The sequence below is a fragment of the Mustela lutreola genome, chromosome 2, assembly GCF_030435805.1.
Source record: "Mustela lutreola isolate mMusLut2 chromosome 2, mMusLut2.pri, whole genome shotgun sequence".
NCBI classification, from domain to species: domain Eukaryota; kingdom Metazoa; phylum Chordata; class Mammalia; order Carnivora; family Mustelidae; genus Mustela; species Mustela lutreola.
This window is the reverse complement of record NC_081291.1, coordinates 77462936-77487257: the sequence shown is the minus strand read 5'-3', so window position 1 is coordinate 77487257 and position 24322 is coordinate 77462936. Positions and strand designations below refer to the sequence as shown.

General features: G+C 40.1%; 1 protein-coding gene across 1 annotated transcript in view; it reads right to left on the bottom strand.

Moving 5' to 3' along the window:
• GADL1 (glutamate decarboxylase like 1) overlaps nucleotides 1-24322 on the bottom strand; it is a 187303-nt gene that overhangs the window by 96152 nt on the left and 66829 nt on the right. Inside the window, exons 7-11 of the mRNA XM_059162397.1 lie at nucleotides 20246-20325; nucleotides 20071-20125; nucleotides 14881-14997; nucleotides 9094-9158; nucleotides 8759-8840 (exon numbers count right to left, since the gene is read on the bottom strand). Of these exons, the coding sequence (XP_059018380.1) occupies nucleotides 8759-8840; nucleotides 9094-9158; nucleotides 14881-14997; nucleotides 20071-20125; nucleotides 20246-20325 (399 nt within the window). The remainder of the gene's footprint in view (nucleotides 1-8758; nucleotides 8841-9093; nucleotides 9159-14880; nucleotides 14998-20070; nucleotides 20126-20245; nucleotides 20326-24322) is intronic.

Below are 24322 nucleotides of genomic sequence, written 5' to 3'. Positions count from 1 at the left end.
GAAGGATATCAGAGAGATTCCCACACTCTTATGGTTCTCCAGAAATAGACAGGCAGAAGATATTAAATCCCATAGTGGGCAACACCCCAACTCATCTAAGTCAAACTGACGAAATTAATGTAGCTTACTCAGTAGGACCAGGTGGCAGTCACCCAAAGGTTTGAAGGAACTCAAGGATGAAATTGGGAAGCTGTTGGCCAAGATACTGGTTCCAACATTACAAACAGCCACAACAAGCAAACCAGCAGATTGTGAATGTCATTGTCCATTAGAAAGGGTCAAGAGAGGACCCAGGGAACCTTAGAAAAGTATCTCTTCCGCTTGTCCAGTCGCCAATAAAGAACAGCATCATTAGACACTAAAACGAAAATAAGTCTTAAGGGAAAGACAATATGGTTTCTGAAAAAGGAAAGCATGAGTCACTGATTTATTATTGGTCTCTGAGGCATGTAGATAAAAGGCCAAATGTTGGCACAGTTTAGAGTAAAGACATTTTTTAAAAGCCAACATTAAATGGGATGTGAGGAGGTAATGGATATGGCAAACCATATGGATAAGACAAACAATTTCAACACCCTGTCCAATGTACCAGCAGGAAGGACGCTTTTTAAGAATCGAAAGAGATCAGGACGTGACTATAAAGGGCATGCTACTTCATCCTACAGGTAACACATTTAAAACACATGACCATTTGATGGTATTGGAAAAAGACACAAAGTTCGTTCACTTCAGGAAACATTTCACTGAACATTGAGTGTCAGTTGTTCTAAGTAGGGGGACTACAGCAGTGAATAAGACCCCTTCTGCTCTCCTGGAGCTCAGTCTGCTACATACATGATTCCAAGAACCATGGGATACATTCTACATTGAGACTTACACCAATTTATGACATGTTGGTAACTACTGATTGAAATCAGGTAGTACAACCACAATTATGCAGTAACTCATCGCTTGGAGCCACAGTGCACAGAGGAGTTAATATATTAGGCTATGTGAAGCATAGATCTAGGAGCACCTGGGTGGCTCAGTGGGTTAAAGCCTCTGCCTTCAGCTCAGGTCATGATCCTAGGATCCTGGGATCGAGCCCCACATCGGCTCTTTGCTTGCCATGGAGCCTGCTTCCTCATCTCTCTCTCTGCCTGTCTCTCTGTCTACTTGTGATCTCTGCCTGTCAAATAAATAAATAAAATCTTTAAAAAAAAGAAAGATACATAGATCTAAAAAAAAGTGCAAATCCTTTGTTAAAATTAATGACAATTTCAGTAACAACACAAAGACTCTAAAACCCAATATTACTGGTCTGTTTGGTGGGAAAAGACATAATGGATTTTGAAAATGTACAATTCTAACATTAAGTATTATATCCCTTTACTTCATGAAGAAGGAAAGCAGACATGGAAACAGTGTTTGTCATGACTGATAATACCACATGAGGGTTTTTTTGTTTTTGATGTGATACACATCTATACATGCATACGCACACATTTCCAAAAGCCTCCTGAAAGAAAATCAACTTTGGTTTATTACAATTTAAAAAAAAAAAAAACTTTAAAATGGAAAGGGCTAATGAGCAACCATGTATTTGATGAATTCTGCCAGTTTTATGCAATTTCAACCCTGCTGAAAAATCTAAAACTTTTCTCCGTTCAGCAAGAATATCTAAGACATAGAGAATAATTTTGGCAGCATCAAGCACGGGAGATTGATGTCTCTCCTACAAGTGAAATGCTCCTTTTTTCTAATCAGTTTTAAACACCTACCTTCCCCTTTTTCTGCTGCATTACCCAGGAGGCTGTCATTCCACGGAAGCTTATAATAATATGGGTGTACAGGGGAAGTGTGCGTGTTCTCTGGCATGAAAAGAAAAGAACTTCTTTGACGATCAGATTGTTCGTATTTTCAAACCACCCAATAGCACTTCCATAGGAACTCCATGAAGAAAAACAAGAGCTAAAAAAGAAATCTTCACAAAATCAGGCACAGTGTGTTCCAGTTTCTCTGATAAATCTACTTTCTCTCCTTTCTTTTCTTGCACAATTTTTTTTCAAATGACATAGAGTAATTGTCATTTGCAATATCAGTTACCACTCAGAATAAAAATATAAATGGAGCTGAAAACTCTGCCTTCTTATGAGGAACTGTACTGGGAAATGATATTACACTTCCTTTTCTCATTTTCTCTCTGCATCACAGGACCTGACCTATAGTATACTTGTGGTGATTGTGTTGAATGAATTTTCTATCCTCTTTTTCCCACTACTCCTCTCCTAATGAATAACTGCGACTACATTCTGTGTCCTCTAGAATGGAGAAAAGATTTGCAGGCTTATGGGCCTCACATTTAAAACCTAGCCCAGAGTCGCATGTCAATACCTCTGTCTCAAGAAGATCCCTCAGAAGGAGCTATGTCAATAGATAAAATTAGAAGGAAAATGTTTATGTGTGCCTCTAAGTGTGGGTGTACAGATGTCTTGCCTACTAAACTGACAAAGCTAAAAACCCATGTGATGTCAGAGATGAACACACACATAGTCAGTGAGAAGGTCAACGGTATTTTAAGATTTACTAATTTACTTATGAGAGACAGAGGGAGAAGATGAGCAGGAGGGAGAGGCAGAGGGAGAGGGAAAGAGAGAATTAAAGCAGACTCCCCACTGAGCACAGATCCTGACATGGGGCTCCATCTCACGACCCTGAGATCATGATCTGAGCTGAAATCAAGAGTCGGCCCTTAACACACTGAGCCACCCAGGCATGATGTAAGAAGTATTTTACAAGGAAAATTAGGAAATAAGTATAAAAAGGCATCATGAAAGCTGATCATGGCTCTTCTATGTCTAGGAATTTACTATAAGGAAAGAATATAGGATGTACATGAAGATTTAGTCTCAAAGATGGCAGCCAAATCTCTAATGGCCAAACATTAAAATGACATAATTGAACGCTTGACTTGGCAGCACATATCCTGAAACAATCTAATGGGTCAACAATAACAAGATCCTCAAGTTAATTATAATATGCCAAAATGATAGACCACTACACAGCTATTAAAAATGTATAGAATGGGATGCCTGAGTGGCTCAGTCCGCTAAGTGTCTCCCTTCGGCTCCGGTCATGATCCCAGGGTCCTAAGATCGAGTCCCTCATCAGGCTCCCTGCTCCTGCTTCTCCCTCTGCCTGATGCTCCCCAGGCTTGTGGTCTCTTTTTCTCTCTGACAAATAAATACATAAAATCTGTTTTTTTTTTAAATGTATAGAATGTATATTGGTTAAACAAAAAGAGCGTGCTAAAAGCAAACTATGTTGTAATTTATTTAGATTAGGTAGGTGCATATATATACATTTAAATGTATATACGCAGGAGAAAATATATAAAAGGGCATCTTCAGGTATCTGTATCCTGTCACTCTTTCTTAATTTTTTTCCATATCTAAATTACTACTGAAATAAACATATAAAAATGGACATAAAAAAAATCCATAGGATCAACACAGTCTATTAAAAAAAAATTGTTCCGTGAAATCGTTCAGTGAAAAAGGAAGTGCCTGTGAGTTAATATCGTGTGATAATGGTCGGTAGAAAGGGAGAGGAAAATCTATACTCAGAAAGTCATCTGATTAGCAAGTTTCTCATTTTCATGTATCTGTTTTTTTTTTTTAATAAAAATTCTTTCCAATAAACACTAAAAATTAAAAAACCAATACCGAGATTTCCCCCATCCGTGCAACTGATTCTTAGAATACATTGTCTTTTCTTTTAGATCAAAGCACCAAAATTGTCTCTGATCCAAAACAGCCATGTAGTGCCAGCATTTATATCTGAAGTCAAACTATTTATAATCACAGTAGGTTTTTGTTGTTGTTGTTTTATAAACATCTGATTTTCTTTTCATCCTTATGATGCATAGATGGTTAGTTAGTGAGAGTACAACTCTGAGAGCAGCACCTTTGTTTGTTTTGGTAGTAGTCTTCTTTACTAATACAGGACATTAAAAATGCAAACACCAGCTAGTCAATCAGGAAAATAACATTGTGAATGTCAGGGCTTTGAGGGTACAAATTAGGGAATTAGTTTTTCCCTTAACAGAAGTATATTCACTAAGTAATTTGCTTTCTTTTAACTAGAGTTATCCCCTTCCATTAACTGGAGGAGTAGTTCCAAATTAAAACCACTATTAGTCAGTTACTGCTGGAGGCACACTCAGGCCCTGTGTTAGGATGGAGGCAACATAAACTCATCAGTTGTAATTTTCATCATTGTTATCTCAAAGCTGTCAAAAGGAATAATTTGGGGTAGGGGAGAAACTGGGAACTCCCAGTTTCTGCTGACATGACGGCAAATATTTCTGAGGCTTTTCCATTCATTTATATGTTACATTTCTCAGTGAATTTTAATTTTGTGCTCATTCAGTGAATCCTTGCTAGGCACTGCGGATACAGCGGCAAATACGATACCAAGTCCCTGTCCTCGTAAAGCTTATGTTCTAGAGGGAAGGGAAGTTAATACATGAGAAATCATAACGATGAATACTGATGGGCACTTAGGGAAAGGGCATGAAGTTTGACAAAGAATAATGGGGAGATGCCAGTCCAGCTGGAGAGTCTGAGATCTCTTCCTTAAGGAGTGGCATTTCCCCTTTAACACAAAGGGTGACAGTCTTGCACACTCCTCATAATACTCTTCCCTCAAAGAATATTTCATTAGTGACACTCTTTCCTGATCTTCCTCCTATCTCTCCGGCCATTCCAACCTCAGCTTTCACAGACTCTGAAGTTCCTCAGGGCTAGGTTCTGTACCCTCTTCTCTTCTCACTCCCAAGGTCCTCCCAAGGCAATCCATTCGACCTCTAGGACCCTGGAGAACATCTATATGTCAGCAACTGCCAATATGCTTTTCCAGCCCAGATCACTTTTTCTAGCTCTGGATCTATGTGTCAACTTCCTACTTGAACCCTTCACTTGAAAACTTCATAGAAATCCCAGATTTGATGATAGCCAATGCTAAAATCAAGACATTTCACTCTCAAGTCTTCTCCTCCCCAGCAATCTCCATCTGCCTACACACAAACATTCGCCATATCACTAAGTTGCCGTATCACTAAGCAGGGAGTCAACTATGACACTTGCTTCTTCTTCATCTCCCACATATAACTGGTAATGCAGCCCTGTCTAGTGGCTTGGTAAAGCAGAGCTTGAATTTCATCACAGTTTTCCAACTCCCCTGCCATCAACTCTTGCTTGGATGCTGCCAGCTTCTTCTGACTCTTGCTTCCATTCCTGCCCACCTCCATTTCTTTGTCTTAAATAAAAATCTTTTCAGATAACCCCCTGGTTTTAAAATTCTTTCTTTGTCCTGAAGATCAAGGCTAAAATCACTAAAATGGTGAAGACTCCACTTCAACATCCACTGTTCCATCCACTACCTCGTCTCATGTCAGTCTTAGCATTATTCTCCGGGCTTTGGCTACAACAGATTTTTTTTGGTTTCTAAAATGAAGAGGATCTTCCTGGGGATGCCTGGGTGTCTGAGTCAATTAAGCATCGGCCTTCAACTCAGGTCCTGAGCTCAGGGTCCTGGGATTGAACACTGCATCGGGCTCCCTGCTCAGCAGGAAACCTGCTTGTCCCTCTGCCCCTCCCCCTCTTCATGTGTTTTCTCTCTCTTTCTCTCTCAAGTAAATAAAATCTTTAAAAACAATTAAAAATAAAATAAAACAAAATGAAAAGGACCTTCCTTCCTTAAAAACTTGATCCACATTGTTTCTTCTACCTGAAATATCTCAGGTCTCCCTGCTCTGTTTTCTCTGAGTCCCACACTCTTTTCTCTATCAGTTAGGAGTGCATTTGGCTGCAAGAGACAGATTACCCAATGGAAGTGGTTTCAGCAATAATGACATTTAATGACCTCATACCACAGAATGTTTACAACTCATCACTTCCAACATTCATGCAACATTTCAAAATCTTTATTCAAGGCCATGACTTGTCCCCTTTCTGTTCTGCCATTCTGTGCACATTCACCTTTTAATTTAGGGTCATCGTATTGTGGTTGCTCGGTGGATATCAGAGCCCTGGGCCTCATGCTCTGAATCAACCACATTCAAGGCAGAAATAAGGGAAAGGATGCTCTCCTCTTGTATGTATCACCTCTAACTTCAAGTAACACCTTTCTCAAGAGCCTCTTCACATTTTCTCTATAATGTACCGACCGTAACTGTGCCATTTGGTGGCTCCCAGTACAAGGGAGGGAGAAGGGATGGAGATCGGAATGGCTATGTGATGAACAGCGTCTGACACATTCCTCAAACCACTTATCAAAATAATAATTAAGTAGGAACATTTTGTTCTTTATGTCCTCTATAAGATTATGAGCTCTTTGACTACAGGGAATTTGTCTGTTTCATAAGCCCAGAATTAGCACAGCACCTGGCCTACACAGGAAGTCAGTTAGTGTTGCTTGAATGATGAATGAATGAGTGTGAAAGAGAACAGAGGCAAAAAATAGGTATGAAAGAGACAGAAAATTGCCAGTGCAAAACTTCTTAAGCTGATTGTAATATCTCACCTCTCAAGGTTCAGCTCCCCATTCCAATTAATTTAAAAACAATCTTTTATTTAAAGAAAAATGGTAACTTTTAAAAGTGTTCAGTCCTTTGCATGATGCATAGAAAACTTCTTAATTCTGCCATGTGAGTTGACATGGGTATTGTTTTTATGAGATCCAGGAATGAATACTTTTTAAAAAATAAAATTATCACCCCTATAATAGAGTTAGATGATCCAGAAAATTTTGAATTGTCTCAAGTACCTAAGTGCAAATCAATTCTTGGCAAAATCACTCAAATATCATTTGACAAGAAAAATGTATAAAAGCTAGAAAGTTATTTAAAAGAATAGTCATAAAACTTGGGGTCTGAATTTTCCAACACACCAACAGATAAGGATGTCATTCAGATCAACCAACTGGGGAGAAGGCAGATGTTGAATGCTGGCTCATAAGGGATATCTGACATATTTTTGTTCTTATATCTAGAGCAAGGGAAATCCTGGGTTTATTCCTAACTCCGTCATGTCCTAAATATGTTGAGTACTGATACGTTGAAGATGTTCCTTGGTTCACACATGATACAGTAATCCTAAACTACCTTTCCATTATAAATTGAAGTCATAACTTAAGGAATTAAGTGCAAAAACATGAAATGATGTTGAATATAGCCAACAGTAGCCAACCTCATAAAATATTAGGGAATCAATTTCTATTTCCCAAAGTGTCTCTATCTCTAAATGCAGAATCTGTTCATAGTTTCTGATGGATCCTGAAGGGGAAGAAGAAATATTTCTTTGTCCTAGGTTCTCCTATCTGGACTAAGAATTAATTTACGTAAGACAGATTAACAGGGGGAAGAAAAGAAGTTAAAGTTTTATGATGTGCACATGGAGGACAAATAATGAGACTGAGACCCCAAAAAATGACCAAGGCAGTTTTTATACATTTCAGACAGCAAGACAGTAAGTTTGTGAGGAGTGGACAGGGTAAAGAAAACAGATGTTTGAGAGCTTTAATTAGTAAGGAATTCTAAGCAGAATTTGGGCTGAGTTAGTGATTAGTAAAAAAGTAACAGCTTTGTTTCTCCAGCTCTCTTGGCTTTCAAGTTCCTGTCCCTGATGGTAGGATGTGTTCCTACTTCTTACTACAGGAAGGGTACCTTTCAAATGGGACATTTGTTTCTGGCTTCCAGGAGGACAGAGGGGGCCCGAATGTCCTCGCACTAGCTAATTCCCATTCAAAGTAACCATTGTGCCTTTGGAGTACATTTTGGGTGGCCTGCCCTTGGTCCCTACAGTATTTCCTTTGGACATCTCAAAACACAAAGGGCTCCGACCTACAAATGTCACAATTCATTTTAAAGAGAGTTGTAACTATCTGCACATGCAAGACTAGGTTTTAATTTTAAATATGGCTTTCATTTGAAATAAAATTCCTTAAAAAGAGAAAATGACTTTAGCATTGGCAAAGGGAGTCCCCTAAGAAGAAATGTAAACAGATGGCTGAGAAAAATCACCCACATGCTGCACACATATCTTGAGGAGGCATTTCTAAGAATGAAGTGGCACTTCCCAGCCTGGGCCACTTCCCACAAGAATCCTTATTTTACCCAGGAAAAAAACCATGGGTTTGATACCTGTGGCCAGGAGGAAACTCAGCAATTCCTTCCCACTTCCCCACCATGATCCAGACTGGTTTCCAAACTCCCTACAACGTTTCCAAAGAAGCTAATAAATCCGTGTTCGGCGGTCAGCCCCGAGCTAACATATTCCTCTATAAATGTGCTGTTAAGCCTAGCTAAGCATATTAGGCATTCAATTTAATGTATGACACACATCTGTTCCACTTTCTCAGCAAGCAGAAGTTTCAAGATAACTTAAATCCCAGACTTAATCAAGGAGAACAAAATGTTGGCAATGTTTAAAACTGAGGTTTAAAATATAATCCAAATGAGGGCAAGAGAGACCATTTTGCTGTAACTAATGAGGTTATATAATACCGAGATCTAATCCACAAAATCACCTGAGCAGAAACACTAGATTTTTTTTTTTATCTGAGTCTATTTATTTTTCCTTTCCATGCCACCAACATTTACCAAAGACCTTCATCTATATCGGTCCAAAAGCATCAAAATGTAAGCAAAAGCAAGCCCTCTGCAAACATGGTAGTTTAACCCCCTCAGAAGCCCAAAGGCCAGAAGAGGAAAACTTACAGATTTGTCTTTTACGAGGAGAGCGCAGCACTGAATTCCGGCCATCAGCATCTTGTGGGGGTTCCAGGCCACAGAGTCAGCTCTGTTATGCAAAAGAAAAAGTACACAGGAAGGGGGGAACTTAATGAGCTTCCACTGGAGGAAAAATTACTTTCCTTAGCAGCACACGTATTCAAACCCTCAACTGGATTGCTGATTTGAGTTCTTTGGGGAGCTTGGAGTTTTGAAGTAAAACAGTCACTTCGTCTCTGGGTTGTCACAATGTCACTTAAGTATGCAAGACCCAGAGAGTTTCCCTTGTCTAAATAAGAGGTGCTGGGCCCCAAAACATTTACCTGTGGATGCCCTGCAGAAGCTTCCGGTACTTTCTGGACATCAAAGCTGAGCCACCCCAAGAAGCCTGTTGAGATATTTACATAAATGCAACAATGTTATTTCAATGTTATGTGTTCCCCAGTTCATTGTCATAAAAAACTCTGAGGGACAACCTTAATACTTTGTTGTAAGCCCACGTTAAGCCATAAACACTCCAAACACTTGTGCTCACTGCCTCTCACTTAGGCCAACAGAGCCTCATCACGGTAGCTGGCCTCCCACAGACCCTTAGGATTTAAATTCACACAGCATAAAGAAATTGGTGTATTAGCCTGTTGGCTGGTGTGTGGACAAAAAAGTAACTTGAAAGACACAGTCCATTCCTTCTCCAATCTAGAATCTGAAATAGACAATCTCCTTCGTTTTTATTTTTCAGTGTCATTATTGAAACATAGCTGACATACCATCTTCTATTAGTTTCAAATGTACAGCATAGTAATTTGACACTTCTGTACATTACCACGGGCTCACCAAGATAAGTGTAGTCACCATCTGTCACCATACATCGTCAGTACAATATTATTGACTATAGTCAATATGCTGTACTCTGCATCTCTGTGATTTATTTTATAACAGGAATTCTGTGCCTTTTAATACCTTTCGCATATTTCACCTCCCTGCACCCACCTGTGTGGCAACCACCAGTTTGTTCTCTGTATTTGAGAATAAAATAGACAATATCCTTTGCAATGCTGGCTGTCATTCTTGCAGACACAACGTGCAAATGCTGATAGCGAGGCATGGGCTGGGGGGTGGCTTTCTGAATAATGAATGAGCACATGCTTGACAGGGTGGATAGAGGGGTACAGAGGAACTCCCGGCCCATGAGGAAGGGCTTAGATGGATCCTATTAATTGGATCTTTTCAGCCAAATAGCTTTCAGAAATATTCGCAAATCAAAAACCTAAGAATGAGAGAAAAGAAGCCTGGGACTTGGGGAAGATGTCCACTGGAGACTTATACATTATGAACAAAGAACAAAATGACTGAGAATAGGAAATGCAAGGAAACCCCACTGTCAGGAAGTCTGCAGGGAAGAGAGGGGGGATCAATGTGAGTCATAAGGAAGTCAGACTGGTCCCTGCAATTGAGCAGAATTCTAAGTTTCATTCTGTAGGGCCAGGAAGGGTGATGGCTGTGAGGGGATATGAGGGGACCAGCTTGGGCTGTGTTGAACACCTCCACGGTTATTGAACCCCTATAATGTTACAATGTTACATTGGGAATGGAACCATTATTGCCTCAAATTTTTGGTAGAAAAACTAACATTCAAAGGTGGAAGCTGACTTGTCCGAGGTCTCACAGGCATTAAGTATTAGATCTGGGAGCCAAAGCCCATTCCTGCTTCAGGATAACATCATAGCTTAGGGCCACATGGTAGAATGTAGCATGAGAGCTGAGGGTAACAGAAAGAGAGGAGCTCAGGAGTCTCACACACCACACTCTCACACCTTCCCTTCTCCTGCACCACCTTCTGCCTCCTCTTCCTCCCAAAAAAGCAAACAAATACCCCCAATGCTAGTGCTAGTTTTTCAAATCATGTCAACTCTTTCGAGGCATTAGCTCCCTAGTTTAGAGGAGCTTGGCAGGTCAGCTCCATCACAGATGTAGTCCTCAAAAGAGCAAACCAATTACCCAAATGTTGAAGAAGCAAGGTTTTTCACCTCAGGGAGGGCCGTCATTTATGGAGCTATGATTACCTGTTAGGCACCACACTTACCAGTTTACTTAACATATTTCTCTTTAATTCGTTAGTTAAGAAATAAATCAGGGCCTCCTGGGTGGCTCAGTGGGTTAAAGCCGCTGCCTCTGAAAAACAATCTGAGGGTTTTGAAGGGGCAGGGGGGTGGGAGCTTGGGGGAACCGGGTGGTGGGTATTAGAGAGGGCACAGATTGCATGGAGCACTGGGTGTGGTGCAAAACAATGAATACTGTTACGCTGAAAAGAAATTTAAAAAGAAAATACATTATTAAAAAAAAAAAAAAGCTGCTGCCTTCAGCTCAGGTCATGATCCCAGGGTGCTGGGATCAAGCCCCACATCCAGCTCTCTGCTCAGTAGGGAGCCTGCTTCCCTTCCTCTCTCTCTGCCTGCCTCTCTGCCTACTTGTGATCTCTGTCTGTCAAATAAAGAAATAAAATCTTTAAAAAGAAAAAAAAAAAAGAAAGAAAGAAATCATAAGCCCAGTCCACACAAGGAAGTGGAAGCAAGGGTGGAATTGAGATCTAGCAGCTTCTAAAGGCCCCCCTGCCCCCCCCCCCCGACTTTAAATACAGTGTTTGCTACTTCCCCTGGAACTTGGAAGAAGAGTGCCTAAGGCATGTCAGGACACTCCCCTGGGAGCACCAATCTTTGCAGCAGCCACAGCCTCTGCCTCAGAGAGAAGCAGGACCAGCCAGAGCTTTCTAGTCTGAGGCAGAGGCTGAAGTAACATCTGCCCTCCCAGAGAAAAAGAAAACTAAAGTTCTCCTTATGAAATTGTGTAAATATGCAGAATTAATTAATCTTGTAATTAATCAAATATAAGACACCATCCAATGGAAGAGTCACCATTTTAGTGTACCCCAAAGAAAGAAAACAAAAGACATCAACATAAGACCTTCAGCTATGTTAAAATGTAAACAAAATCAGTATATCTTAGATTTAATAAAATGTTTACTATGCAGGGCAACTCAGTTTTATGAAATATCCATGAGGATCAGTAACCATAAATGCATTTAAAAAAAAAAAAAAACAAAGTAGATGCCAGTTTTTTAAAGGGTTTTTAAAGTATTTTATAGAAAATTTCAAGCAGGCCAAGGTGACTACTGCAATTTTGTTGGTTTTTTAAATTTATTTTTTATTTATTTTCAGCATAACAGTATTCATTATTTTTTCACCACACCCAGTGCTCCATGCAATCCGTGCCTTCTATAATACCCACTACCTGGTACCCCCAACCTCCTACCCACCCACCAATTCAAACCCCTCAGATTGTTTTTCAGAGTCCATAGTCTCTCATGATTCACCTCCCCTTCCAATTTCCCCCAACTCCCTTCTCCTCTCTAACTCCCCATGTCCTCCATGCTATTTGTTATGCTCCACAAATAAGTGAAACCGTATAATAATTGACTCTCTCTGCTTGACTTATTTCACTCAGCATAATCTCTTCCAGTCCCATCCATGTTGCTACAAAAGTTGGGTATTCATCCTTTCTGATGGAGGCATAATACTCCATAGTGTATATGGACCACATCTTCCTTATCCATTCATCCATTGAAGGACATCTTGAACTCCTCAAACTCAACACACACAAAACGGAAAAGCAAATCAAAAAATGGGCAGAAGATATGAACAGAGACTTCTCCATTGAAGACATACAAATGGCTATCAGACACATGAAAAAATGTTCATCATCACTAGCCATCAGGGAGATTCAAATTAAAACCACATTGAGATATCACTTTACACCAGTTAGAATGGTCAAAATTAACAAGACAGGAAACAACATGTGTTGGAGGGGATGTGGAGAAAGGGGAACCCTCTTACACTGTTGGTGGGAATGCAAGTTGGTACAGCCTCTTTGGAGAACAGTGTGGAGATTCCTCAAGAAATTAAAAATAGAGCTTCCCTATGACCCTGCAATTGCACTACTGGGTATTTACCCCAAAGATACAGAGGTGTGAAAAGAAGGGCCATCTGTACCACAATGTTTATAGCAGCAATGGCCACGGTCGCCAAACTGTGGAATTTTGTTGATTTTTATCTTTAAAGTTAATAAACTATATGTAGTATATGAATTTTCTTCAAGATAAGCCACATACCCCTTTATCAAATGTTATCAGCAGGTTCAATATTATTATTATAATAATATAATGTAATACTACCTTATATCCAGCCTGTAATATTAAAGCATGAGTGAATATTACCTCAATGCGAGAGCTAATTTCTTTACCAGGTCAGCTAAACTACTGTCGAATTTTGTCTAATACTACTAGATGCTTACTGTGTGCAAATCTTAATAATTTGTGTGGCTTAAACATTTCCTTATAAAAGTGTTTCGTTCAAAAATTCCACCTTCAGTTTTTTTTTTTTTTTAAAGATTTTATTTATTCATTTGACAGAGCGAGATCACAAGTAGGCAGAGAGGCAGGCAGAGAGAGAGGAAGGGAAGCAGGCTCCCTGCTGAGCAGAGAGCCCGATGCGGGACTCGATCCCAGGACCCTGAGATCATGACCTGAGCCGAAGGCAGCAGCTTAACCCACTGAGCCACCCAGGCGCCCAGTTTTTTTTTTTTTTTTTAAGAAAATCTAAGGAGGTTTTCATTCATACTTGTAAGTCACAATTCTCTCTGAGCCTCTCTTAAGTCTCTTAATCTCATTCTCAATTTAGAAACTACTGTACTTGGTCTGCTTTGCATAAACTATATAATCCATATTTGATGTTTCTTTTATGAGAATGGAATTTTCAGTATAACTGCTGATAGATTTGATTTTTCCTCCTTATTTCCACAGTCACAAAGTACTCACTTCATATTATCTTTTAGGAATAATGTATTATTATGCTCCGAAGTCTATAAAAATCAATAAGATAAAAGTTGAAATGTGAACAGATACAAATGCTACAATCCCATTTAAAGTCACAAATAATCTACCTGAAGGATTGCCACTGGCATACTAATAGAGCCTGTAACTCGAGGGAGCTTTATATCATGGCGAGTATTAGCATATGCTTAATGAGAGACTTGAGCTGCTGAAAAATTCTCTCTGTAACACACTTTACTTTGAAAGCATAAGATCATACAAACTATAAAAGTATGTGCAGGTATATCCCCCAAGTGCCATTACCTTCCATTCAAAAAGTCAAAAATAGTGTTCTTTTTTTTTCTGCTAAGGAGGCTATGAATCTCTCACCAGAAGAAAGTTCCCTATACTGTCAACCATCCCTTCTATTGGTTTGAATCAAACTAATTAATTCCTGGTTTTACCAAAAGAAAAGAAAGAAAGAAAGAAAGAAAGAAAGAAAAAAAAAAAAACAACCAAAAGCTCAGTAAGTATTCGTAACTGTCTGAATGCAAATTTTTAACTCTAGATGAGTAGAACTTGAATAGTTACCTTTAATTAAGGAAAAAAATTATTATGAACCACCCCAGGACTTACAAAATTAATTAAGAAAAAAAAGCCAATTCTTAAAGTCAGAAAATTATGAAGAATGTAAGTTATCCCGATGTCCCTCAAATAATTATCTATCATGGATCCAGATAAAACCTGCTTTAATTATAACAGGCAATTATGTAATGCAGCTGTTTGCATTTTCCAGCTGATTGGAATCATGTAACGTCAGAGCTAGAAGACTTTATAGACCACATCAGCCACTCTTCTCTGTAAGTTAAATGAAAGCCTGAACAGCTAAAGTTGCAATGAAGAAGAGGCCAATTGGAGCCCAAAGTCAAGGTCTCTTGATTTTGTAGTTCAGTATGTCCCTGCCGCAATGACAGTAGATTCAAGGGACCAAAGAGAATGGTTCACAGGAGAAGAGGAAATAAAATGGAATCTGGAGAACAAAACCAAAATTTACATTAAAACTTGGGATCTTCTTCTTTATTACCTTATGGAAAATGGCAGATTTATTTCCCTTGATTAGAAATACATGCTTAAATAAAAGTAGCCGGGGACCTCATGTTTAGTTTCTGAGAACACAAAGGACTTCCCAGCAAAGCTACAAACAGACTAGAAAGTTAAACCAAAGTGTACACACAAATGCACTTACGTCCACATGAAGCCAGAGACCGTGTCTCTCACAGATGTCTGCTATTTCATCCAGAGGATCAAAGGCTCCCAAAACAGTTGTACCAGACGTGGCACAGACGAGAAATGGAGCTGCTCCCTGTGAGGAGGACACGCAAACAAGAACCATCACCATTAGCACTAAGTTTTTCCTGTAATAGGTGGATGAACGTAACAGTTAAGCAACCAGAAATTTATCTGGTTCCTTTGGAGGTAATGACTCAGATAGGGTGTTTTTCAGCTTCTCCACAATATGGCTGCTTGTCCATTCCAAGAGGTCAAGGAAACCTAGACAATGCTGTGACAACAAGAGTCCTTTGTCCCAACTCCATATGCACTGTTAACTGGTTTTACTTTCATTTTCTTCCTGAAGTGTTTTCTGTTCTTTATATTTCCCACATACAAAGTGAGTAACTTCTGCTGCAATGAAAAAATGGCCTTCTGTGTGATTCCTACCTCCTTTTGGGGGTGATTCACTGAGGCCTGAGTGCCAGCATTGTTACACCTCTGTGAAATAAAAGTAAGGATGATCCGAAAATAAACAGCTCCAGGTGCAAACCGTGGAGGCCCGTTTGCCTGTCTCCTTATCAGGTAAGTGCAGTTACAAAACAAAGAGAGTGATAAGTACAAATTGCCATTAAACTGGGATAGTGTAACCTCATTGGGATACACTCTGCAAAATGATGCCCCAACAGAGAAATCCATTAGAATGTTCTAGAAAAGAGAACCTGCATCACTCCTACCATGATTCTGCCTCTTCACACAGCTGATGGCTGCAGCTTGTAAAGTGCACAGGTGCCAGAGGGCAATGGAGGTGAAGGGTGGGGGAGAAGGGAGACTGTGGGAACACACAGAGGTGGACGGTAATTCTGGCCAAGATAGCTAAGCACCTTGGCCCCGTAAGGAACTTTATAGCAGCCAGGTAGATGGAAGTACATGAGATTGCTTGCCCACAGAATTGCCCCAGCATGTCAGCAAAGAGGCATTGCTCACCGTGGAAGTGCCTTGCAGCAATTTGCAGACAATGTAGAGGTGGGGGAAGGGACAAGAATCCTAAGACTCTAGAGCCCTTGAGGACTAAGTGACAAGAACGTTCCCTGCCTATAAAAGTAATTTTACCTTCCATTTAAGATGGAGTCATTTTGTTCTCTCAGTTTTATTTTAAAGTGCAATTGTTCTTGCAATATATTTTTATGTCCCATTTAATGCCAGAAGTTATTCCTTTTGAACCAGACTCCTTCCCATTTAGCTGACCTTTGACAGAAAGAAGTTATTTCTCAGTGGAAAGTGGAGCAGAGCAAAGATACTTGGGCCCCATCTTTAAACCAAGATGCACAGGAAACAAAACAACAGTACCCAGTGAATCCATTTGCCTTCTGGGGAGATGTTGTGACCTATGGAATCCAGTCCACAGGGACCAGTGGGTGGGTAGAGCTCCTGGGGAACCACCCACTTTGGGAATTCTTTCCCGTACTCAACTGTCCACAGATTACATCTTTATCATGCAAGCGACCAAAATAAAATGAGACCGGATTTACATCAATCATTAAAAGGAAGAGAAAAAGCAATTACCTAAAAACATGGAAGGTGTCTTTAATGTTTGGACTGTTCCTCGTAAACGATGTGACACCTTGGCGGTAGTGAGAAAATACTTTTGCAAGCTATTATAGCTTATTAATGAGTTTTCCTCACCTTTTTAACAATCTAGCTATAAATATCAGGCCTCAGAAATCAAACTTTTGTGATTTAGATTTAACCTTCCAATTTTCTTTTTTCCTTTTTCGTATCTCCTGCTATTAATGAGAAAAATCAGTGGAAACAGTATTGATTGTGGGCTGCTGATGAGCTGTATTCCCTAAGAAAGTTTGTTATCTGAAACACCCAAACACAAAAGTGCTTTCAAACATTCATTCAGTGGTTATACGAGTCTGATCTTTTCATGAGATCTTTAGAATCTCTGAAGCTTCCATGGTTTTCACCATCTTTGGAATGGCATCAAGTAAAGGTCACTGCTCAACAGATTTTTAATGGATTGCGCTGGGCCAGGGAACTGAATCACAGCAGAAAAAAAAATTGATGTACTATCCCCACATCTATAGCAATATGAGTTCAAAGCTTGAAACAAAAGATCTAGGTCTGAAACTACTGAAAAACAAAATAAAACAAAAACAAAAAACAGAAAACCAAAAAACAAAACTTAATCACCAGGTATTATCTCAGTACGGATGCAAGATCTGTCCTTGGAAAATCCAGGCTCAAGTTTTAACTAACTTGAAAGAACACTGAGGAGAGATACGAACTCTCACTCCATGGCCCTACTTTTAAATGTGCCTAAAGCAATTTTCACTTTTTCAAAACTTCTCTTTTCAAGTTCTCAACTTCAGGATATGTCAGTTTCATGGTCTTTCATTGTCAAAACAAACAAAAATTTGAACAATGAAAATAATAATGACTGCAGTGGAATAAAACATCAAATATGCTAGATTATCCTTAATGATTCTAAAAAAGAAAAATGGTTTTGGCTATCTTTAGGAGATGCTAGGCAACTAACACACTATTCTGAAAACTGGTACGCATGGGGAAAGAATCAAACATTTATCCTGCCCTGGTTGTGCAAACATTTTCCCTAGGGAAACCAAGTACGAATGAGGGAAGCTTTTCCTTTATGGTTGTAAGCCTACCAATAAATGAAGGAGGAATGAGAGAACAAATGAGAACATCACCTAATGAAATAATGAGTCTAGATGATGATCATCAACGGGAGCAAAATTCATGAGGTAAGCAGCTGATGCCAAGCTCTATAACAGATGGACCCATAATGCCAGAACCAATGCAAAACGAGATCGGAGATGTGTCCTGAGTGAAGGACAGAAAGCCACCTGTGAGGCCTTCCTGAGTCTCAAGATCCTACTGCCAAATTACAGGAAATACAGAGAACAGATGGGGTGTACAGTGGAGGGAGCACCTAGATTCTCAAATTCCTGACATAATCTACAAAATACACAATGTAGACAACTCGACAGCATAAAAGACTTGGTTTCTTTAACAGATCAATTGCAGGGAAAGAAAAAAAGGAGGAGCGAGAAGGTACAGATTAGAAAAGATTGGTGTGATGAATCAACCAAATGCAACATATGGACCTTGAATTTTTAATTCAAACAAGTCAACTATTAAAAAAAAAGCAATAGGAAAATTTTAATCCAGAATGAAAATAAATAAGAATTTATTTCTTGTAATGGTGTGTGGGATTTTACTTTTTTTAATAAAGAGAGTACATACCTTTTGACAGATAAACTGAACTATTTATAGATCAGACAGTATGATGTGTGAGATTGGCTTCAGCTAATCTAGTGGTGGTGGGAGGGGATGGGGTAGAGACAGAACAGAGCAGAAGCTCAGTTACTGAAGTTGCATGATGGGTATACAGAGGCTCATTATATTGGTTTTTATATATTTGAAATTTTCCAAGATGAAAAGATCATAATTCAAGAAGGAAAGAAAGAGAGAAAAAGAGAGGGAGGAGAGAGGAAGGAATCATATGAACCATACAGAAAGAACAATCAAAACTTCCTCCCCCACCCCCATGGCCACCAACAAGAATTAATGACATAAACAAAGTTCCCTTTGATAGGAATTTCTGTAGAAGATAAAACAAGAAAAAAAAGATAAAATTAGAACACAATATCTGTGGTTCACAGCAGAACAAACAGGTTATAATACAGAATTTTACCCAAGAGTGAATGAAATCTGATAATCTGTCTCACCAGACAGCTTGCAAGTCCTCTCATCATTGTAATGTTAAAAAAAAAAAAAAAAAAAAAAAAAAAAAAAAAAAAAGATAAGCATGGATCTAAAGACACACACTGAAGCCAGTACACCTGTAATAAAGGCAGAATTTTTAAGTAGAGAATTTCAAACCAGATACAGTGAACTGGCATGCTCTGGTGACAAGGTGATTTTTATGAAAAATTAAAAAACAAAGACTAAAATAGCAGAAATGTATTAAAACAAAAAATAAAAATAAAAGAGTCTATCCTTCTTAGGGTGTGAAATTCTGTAAAGAGAGATATACTTCCGGGGGCCTGGATTGTTCAGTCAGTTAAGCATATGGCCTTTATTCAGGTCATGAACCCAGGGTCCTGGGATCAAGTCATGCATCAGGCTCCCTGCTCAGTGGGGAGTCTGCTTCTCCCTCTGTCCGCCTCTCCCCCTGCTTGTATTCTCTCTCTCTCTCACTCTCTCAAATATATATATGTATTTTTTTTTCTTTCTTTCTTTTTTTTTTTTTTAAGGAGAAATATACTTCTATCCCAGCTCAAAACTGGGTTTTTCAGTTTTCAGCAGTTTTAGCAGTTTCACACCCGACTCTGTTGCTACCTACTAGAAACCTGTGCGGGAATAGTCTGATGCTCCAAAGCCTGTGGGGGAATAGTCTGATGCTCCAAAAGCAGTGAGAGCTGTGGTGGGATTGGAAGGATGCAGTAAAGCAGGCGCACCTAATCCAGCAGGCTTTTGGTGGAAGAATCAAGATGGCTTCCACCAAAGCAATGGCGCACCTACAAGCAGATGTCGGGGCCCGCCTTGGCTGGAGTATAGCAGGTGGGTGGGGCAAGACCTTGCCTCCCCCACCAATGGACATGCCAGCTTTACTATATCGTGGTAGCTATGGAAAAGCAGACATTCTGTCAGAGATGACAGACTAGACACAGACCCAAGACAGGATGATGGTTTTTGCGATGGACCTTGGAAGCAACCTGGAGCATAGATTGATCAGAAATCGAGATCATTTTGAAGGCAACCCAGAGATAGTTGGCCTGACCTCCAGAGCTCTCAGCCCAGTGTTAGGTAAGGAAGTGGATGCAGGCGCCCTGCTGGAGAGGCTGGGCTTATCTTTTAAAGCTAATTCTAGGCAAGAATTGGTAATATGGTGATGTCAGTCAGTGTTTTAATAGGCTCCAGCCACCTTGGAATGAGAACATCTGAGAAACTGCACAGAACATGGAGAGCCCAAGCACCTGGAAATAGAACATCTGTAAATGAGTTTCCCTATTTTAATTCTAACAAGCTCTCTTCTCTCTCCCACACACAGAAACAGGTCTAGCTGCTTGCATTCCTTCCCTTATGTCCAGATGCATGCCAACTTTTTTCTTCTCCTCTTTTTCTCCCATCTCACCTCTTTGCTGGCTTGCCAGATTTGCCTCTCCAGTTCCGCAGGTATCATTTTACCTCTAGGAGACACAGATTTGAGGTACTCAGTTATGTTTAGCGTGAACAGACACTGGTACTGTTTTTTAAAAAGTATGAATTCCCCCTCCACCCACCAGGCTTCCAGATCCTGTCCCCATTACCTTCCATCTGTTTCCACAAAGCAAACATTCTCTGTACCAATCCCAAGAAAGGAGGCTGCTTTCTTCATAGAGTAATGACACTAAATGAAAAGGGACAAGGGGGAAAAGGAAAACATGAATACAAAGCTTGAAAAAACTACTGCTTATTATCTAAAGTCATATGGTTAAGCCCAATCTTTGGAACGTTTTTGCATAAAAGAAAAAGAAAGTAATAATTCAAATGAACTCCTTAACATACCGGTTGAAAACATTGACTTTGTTTGGGCCCAGAGAAATCAGGCTTTAATTTCACGTTTTCCCCTTGTTGCAGCTATGGAATCTTGAGAAATAATGTACACTCTCCAAACCTCAATTTGCTAATTGGAGGTGGGTGTGTCGGGGTCTAATCCATCTGCTTTTCATAGAATTAAATGGGTTAATCTACGGAAAGGGCTTAGCACAGAGCCTGGCCTAGGGAACAAACATGGCCCCTGGAGGCTGTTGTTTTTCCCTAACATTGAGAGAAGTTTCTCCTGATGCTACTAATAAGACTCACCATTAATGGAAACAGAAGCTAGTCCACTGCTGACTCAAAACCCTCCAAGGAGGGAGCGAGACTCCATCTCAAATTTGCAGTCGCAAACTACAGAAGAATTTAATTTTTTTCAAGAGCGAATAATGGGTTATAAATGCTGACCAGACACTGGACCGATCTTGTTTAATACTGAATGTTAGACTGAAATTAAACACAGAGGAAGGTGGCTAAAATTGTAATAACAAAAGTAATAATAATTTATGGGCACCTTACTTTATGAAGCCCTGGCATGAACAGGAGACAAATAGAAGGTTTTGGAATTAGGTCTGGTCTAGTTTTTACTGGAAATGGTAGTATATGACTGAGATTTGGGGGCCTTTTCTTCTCTACTACATAAAGCCTATAAAATAATTAGCATTCAAACATTGGAGATGTCACTCTTTATACATTAGTGTGGACAGGTGGTCAATTAATTCTTTCTCGTGCCAGAAAAATGAAGGTGCTAAAGGACATTATTGTACCAAAAACCCTTAGTAATTTAATTTGTAGGTATGAATACATTAAGAGAGTAGTCATGCCTTCACACTTAACTTGATATATTCCCTCAAATGTGGTAATTTTTTTTTCTTCTTTTGTCAAGAGAGTTTTATTGGAAGTTCTTTTTTTTTAAAACTGTGTAAAAATAAATGCAGAAGTAACACCATCAGGAAAAATGAAACCATCCTAAATAATTAATTTCAAGTATCAAATAGGACACGGCCAAATGCCTGTAAGATGCATTCATTTCAAGTTGGTACAAGAACATATGCATATTGAGGAGTAATTGTGTACATGAAAATGTAATTAATTCTTTACTTGCTATATCAGCCCACTATAGCTAGGATGACATTGCCAAGCTGAATTATTTCTCACCAGAGACTTGGACTTCACCAATCAACTATTGATCTCATAGTGAGAAGTAGTTGCCTATCCCACTGGCACCTGTCATTAAGGAAAAGCACATTGCTTAGACCTGGAAAACAGTGTCCCCAACCAATGGGTCTGCTGAATTTAAAAACCGGTAATCTCGTGAAAAAGTAGCCTCAGTGGAGCTGTCTTTGGTTATCTCAGGGCAAAGTAGAGTCCAATGTCAATCTCAAATGGATAGAGACAGATTAAAAAAAAAAATGTGTGCAAAACTGAAGTCTAAATATCTAAAGGCATCAGAGAGGAAAAGAGCCCTGGAGGAGAGAAAAGAAAAAGAAGAAAAGAAAGAAGGTAATTCTTCAGATGTGCTGAGTAGTTTCAAGGAGAGAAAAAAAAAACCTAGAAAACCGGAGCTTAGAACTAAGGGCTTCCATTTTGAAACAAATGTGTTTGCTCCCATCTCTGGCAAAAGATAAGTCAGTTGTTCGTTCTAAGACCCAGTCTCCCCCACTGGGTTTCATTCGTCTACAGAAGACACAAACATTTCAGTGGGCATTTACTCCTATGACCATGAAACGGCAAGTGCCTCTATGAAAGACAGACATGCCCTGAGGTTTTCCTTTCTGGCTCCTGCAAGGATTTTTTCTGTGACCTTGGGTTTCCCAGGAAGCCGTGGCTTTTCCCTCCCATAGACAGTGTGCTGGGCACTCGGACTAATTTGACACTCAAATGAGCTCGAGGTGGTGCGGAAACTAGGGTCTGTGAGTGTCCCCTGTCGGGGAGTGAAGAAAAGGAATGCAGTCCAGGGACCTCTCCAAGAGCACACAGCTGGCTCTGTTCCTAAAGCAGGTGGGCTACTCTATGCTCGGCCTAAGGTCCTAAAAAGTACCTGCTCACTGGTGAAGAACAACCCCATTAGCATCCAAACTCCGGTCAAATTCGCCAAGACAGAAGGGCCATGAATAGGGTGAATGAATGAGGTATGTGAGGAGGCATGACCTTGAGAACTGTACCCTGGTCTCTCCCGCCCCATCCCAGCCTCTATCCTGTTAGAGAGGAACTAGGCCGATTGCTGGCTGGCCTGGGAGGTAAGGGTTTCTCTTCTCCCTTGGCTTTTTAGTAGCAGACCATGATCACTATTTTATGCTGATTCTCAAAAGAACGTGGATTCTAAACTACAATTTCCTTAAATTCAAGGAATTCATATTTAAATGCTAATCAAGCCCTAGATTATTACTTTTATTACTTTTCTCCAAAGTCCCTTCTCTTTTTTGGTTCCTACTCAGCCTGGGGAAGTCACTGTGGATACACAGACAGTGTGGGGAGCTCTAGCATGATGCTCCAAGTCTCCGTGGATGGTTAAATTACAATCAAAACCGAGGAGGAGTCAAGATGGAGGAGAAGTAGCAGGCTGAGACTATATCAGCTAGCAGGAGATCAGCTAGATAGCTTTTCTAAAGATTGCAAACACCTGCAAATCCATCGGCATATCGAAGAGAAGAAGAACAGCAATTCTGGAAACAGAAAAACAACCACTTTCTGAAAGGTAGGACTTGGCGGAGAAGTGAATCCAAAGCGACAGGAAGATAGACCCTGGGGGAGGGGCCGGCTATGGCAAGCGGCAGAGCAACGGAGCACAAAATCGGGACTTTTAAAAGTCTGTTCCACTGAGGGATATCACTCCAGAGGCTAAACCCGGGCGAAGCCCACGCGGGGTCAGCGTGGCCTCAGGCCCCGCAGGGTCACAGAAGGATCGGGGGTGTCTGAGTGTCGCAGAGCTTGAGGGTATTGGAATGGGAAAGCCGGCTACAGAGACAGAGCCGACAGTAAGCTCACAGCTCGGGGCAACCTTGAGCCAGCCGCAGGCTACGTGAGTTCGGAGCGCGGCCGGAGGTAGGCAGACGGGAGTAACTGGTTGCTGTTCTCTGAGGGTGCACTGAGGAGTGGGACCCTGGGCTCTCGGCTCCTCCGGGCCGGAGACCAGGAGGCCCCCATTTGTATTCCTGTCCTCCGGAACTCTACGGAAAGCACTCAGGGAACAAAAGCTCCTGAAAGCAAACCCAAGCGGATTACTCAGCTCGGGCCCTGGTAAGGGCAGTGCAATTCCGCCTGGGGCAAAGACACTTGAAAATCACTACAACAGGCCCCTCCCCCAGAAGATCAACAAGAAATCCAGCCAAGACCAAGTTCACCTACCAAGGAGTGCAGTTTCAATACCAAGGAGAGCAGCAGAATTCCAGAGGAGGAGAAAGCAAGGCACGGAACTCATGGCTTTCTCCCTGTGATTTTTTTAGTCTTGCAGTTAATTTAATTTTTTTCTTTTTCATTTTTTTTCTCTTCTTCTGCTAATTTTTTTTTACTTTTACCCTTTTTTTTAACGATTTTTAACTAGTTTATCTAATATATATTTTTTTCTTTTTTATATTTTTCTTTATTCGTTTTCTTTTTTTAATTCTTTTCTTTTCTTTTTTTTTCTTTTTTTTATTTTCTTATTGAACCTCTTTTTATCCCCTTTCTCCCCCCTCAGGATTGGGCATCACTTCTGATTTGGTTAAAGCATATTTTCCTGGGGTTGTTGCCACCCTTTTAGTATTTTACTTTCTCCTTCATATACTCTTAGCTGGACAAAATGACAAGGTGGAAAAATTCACCACAAA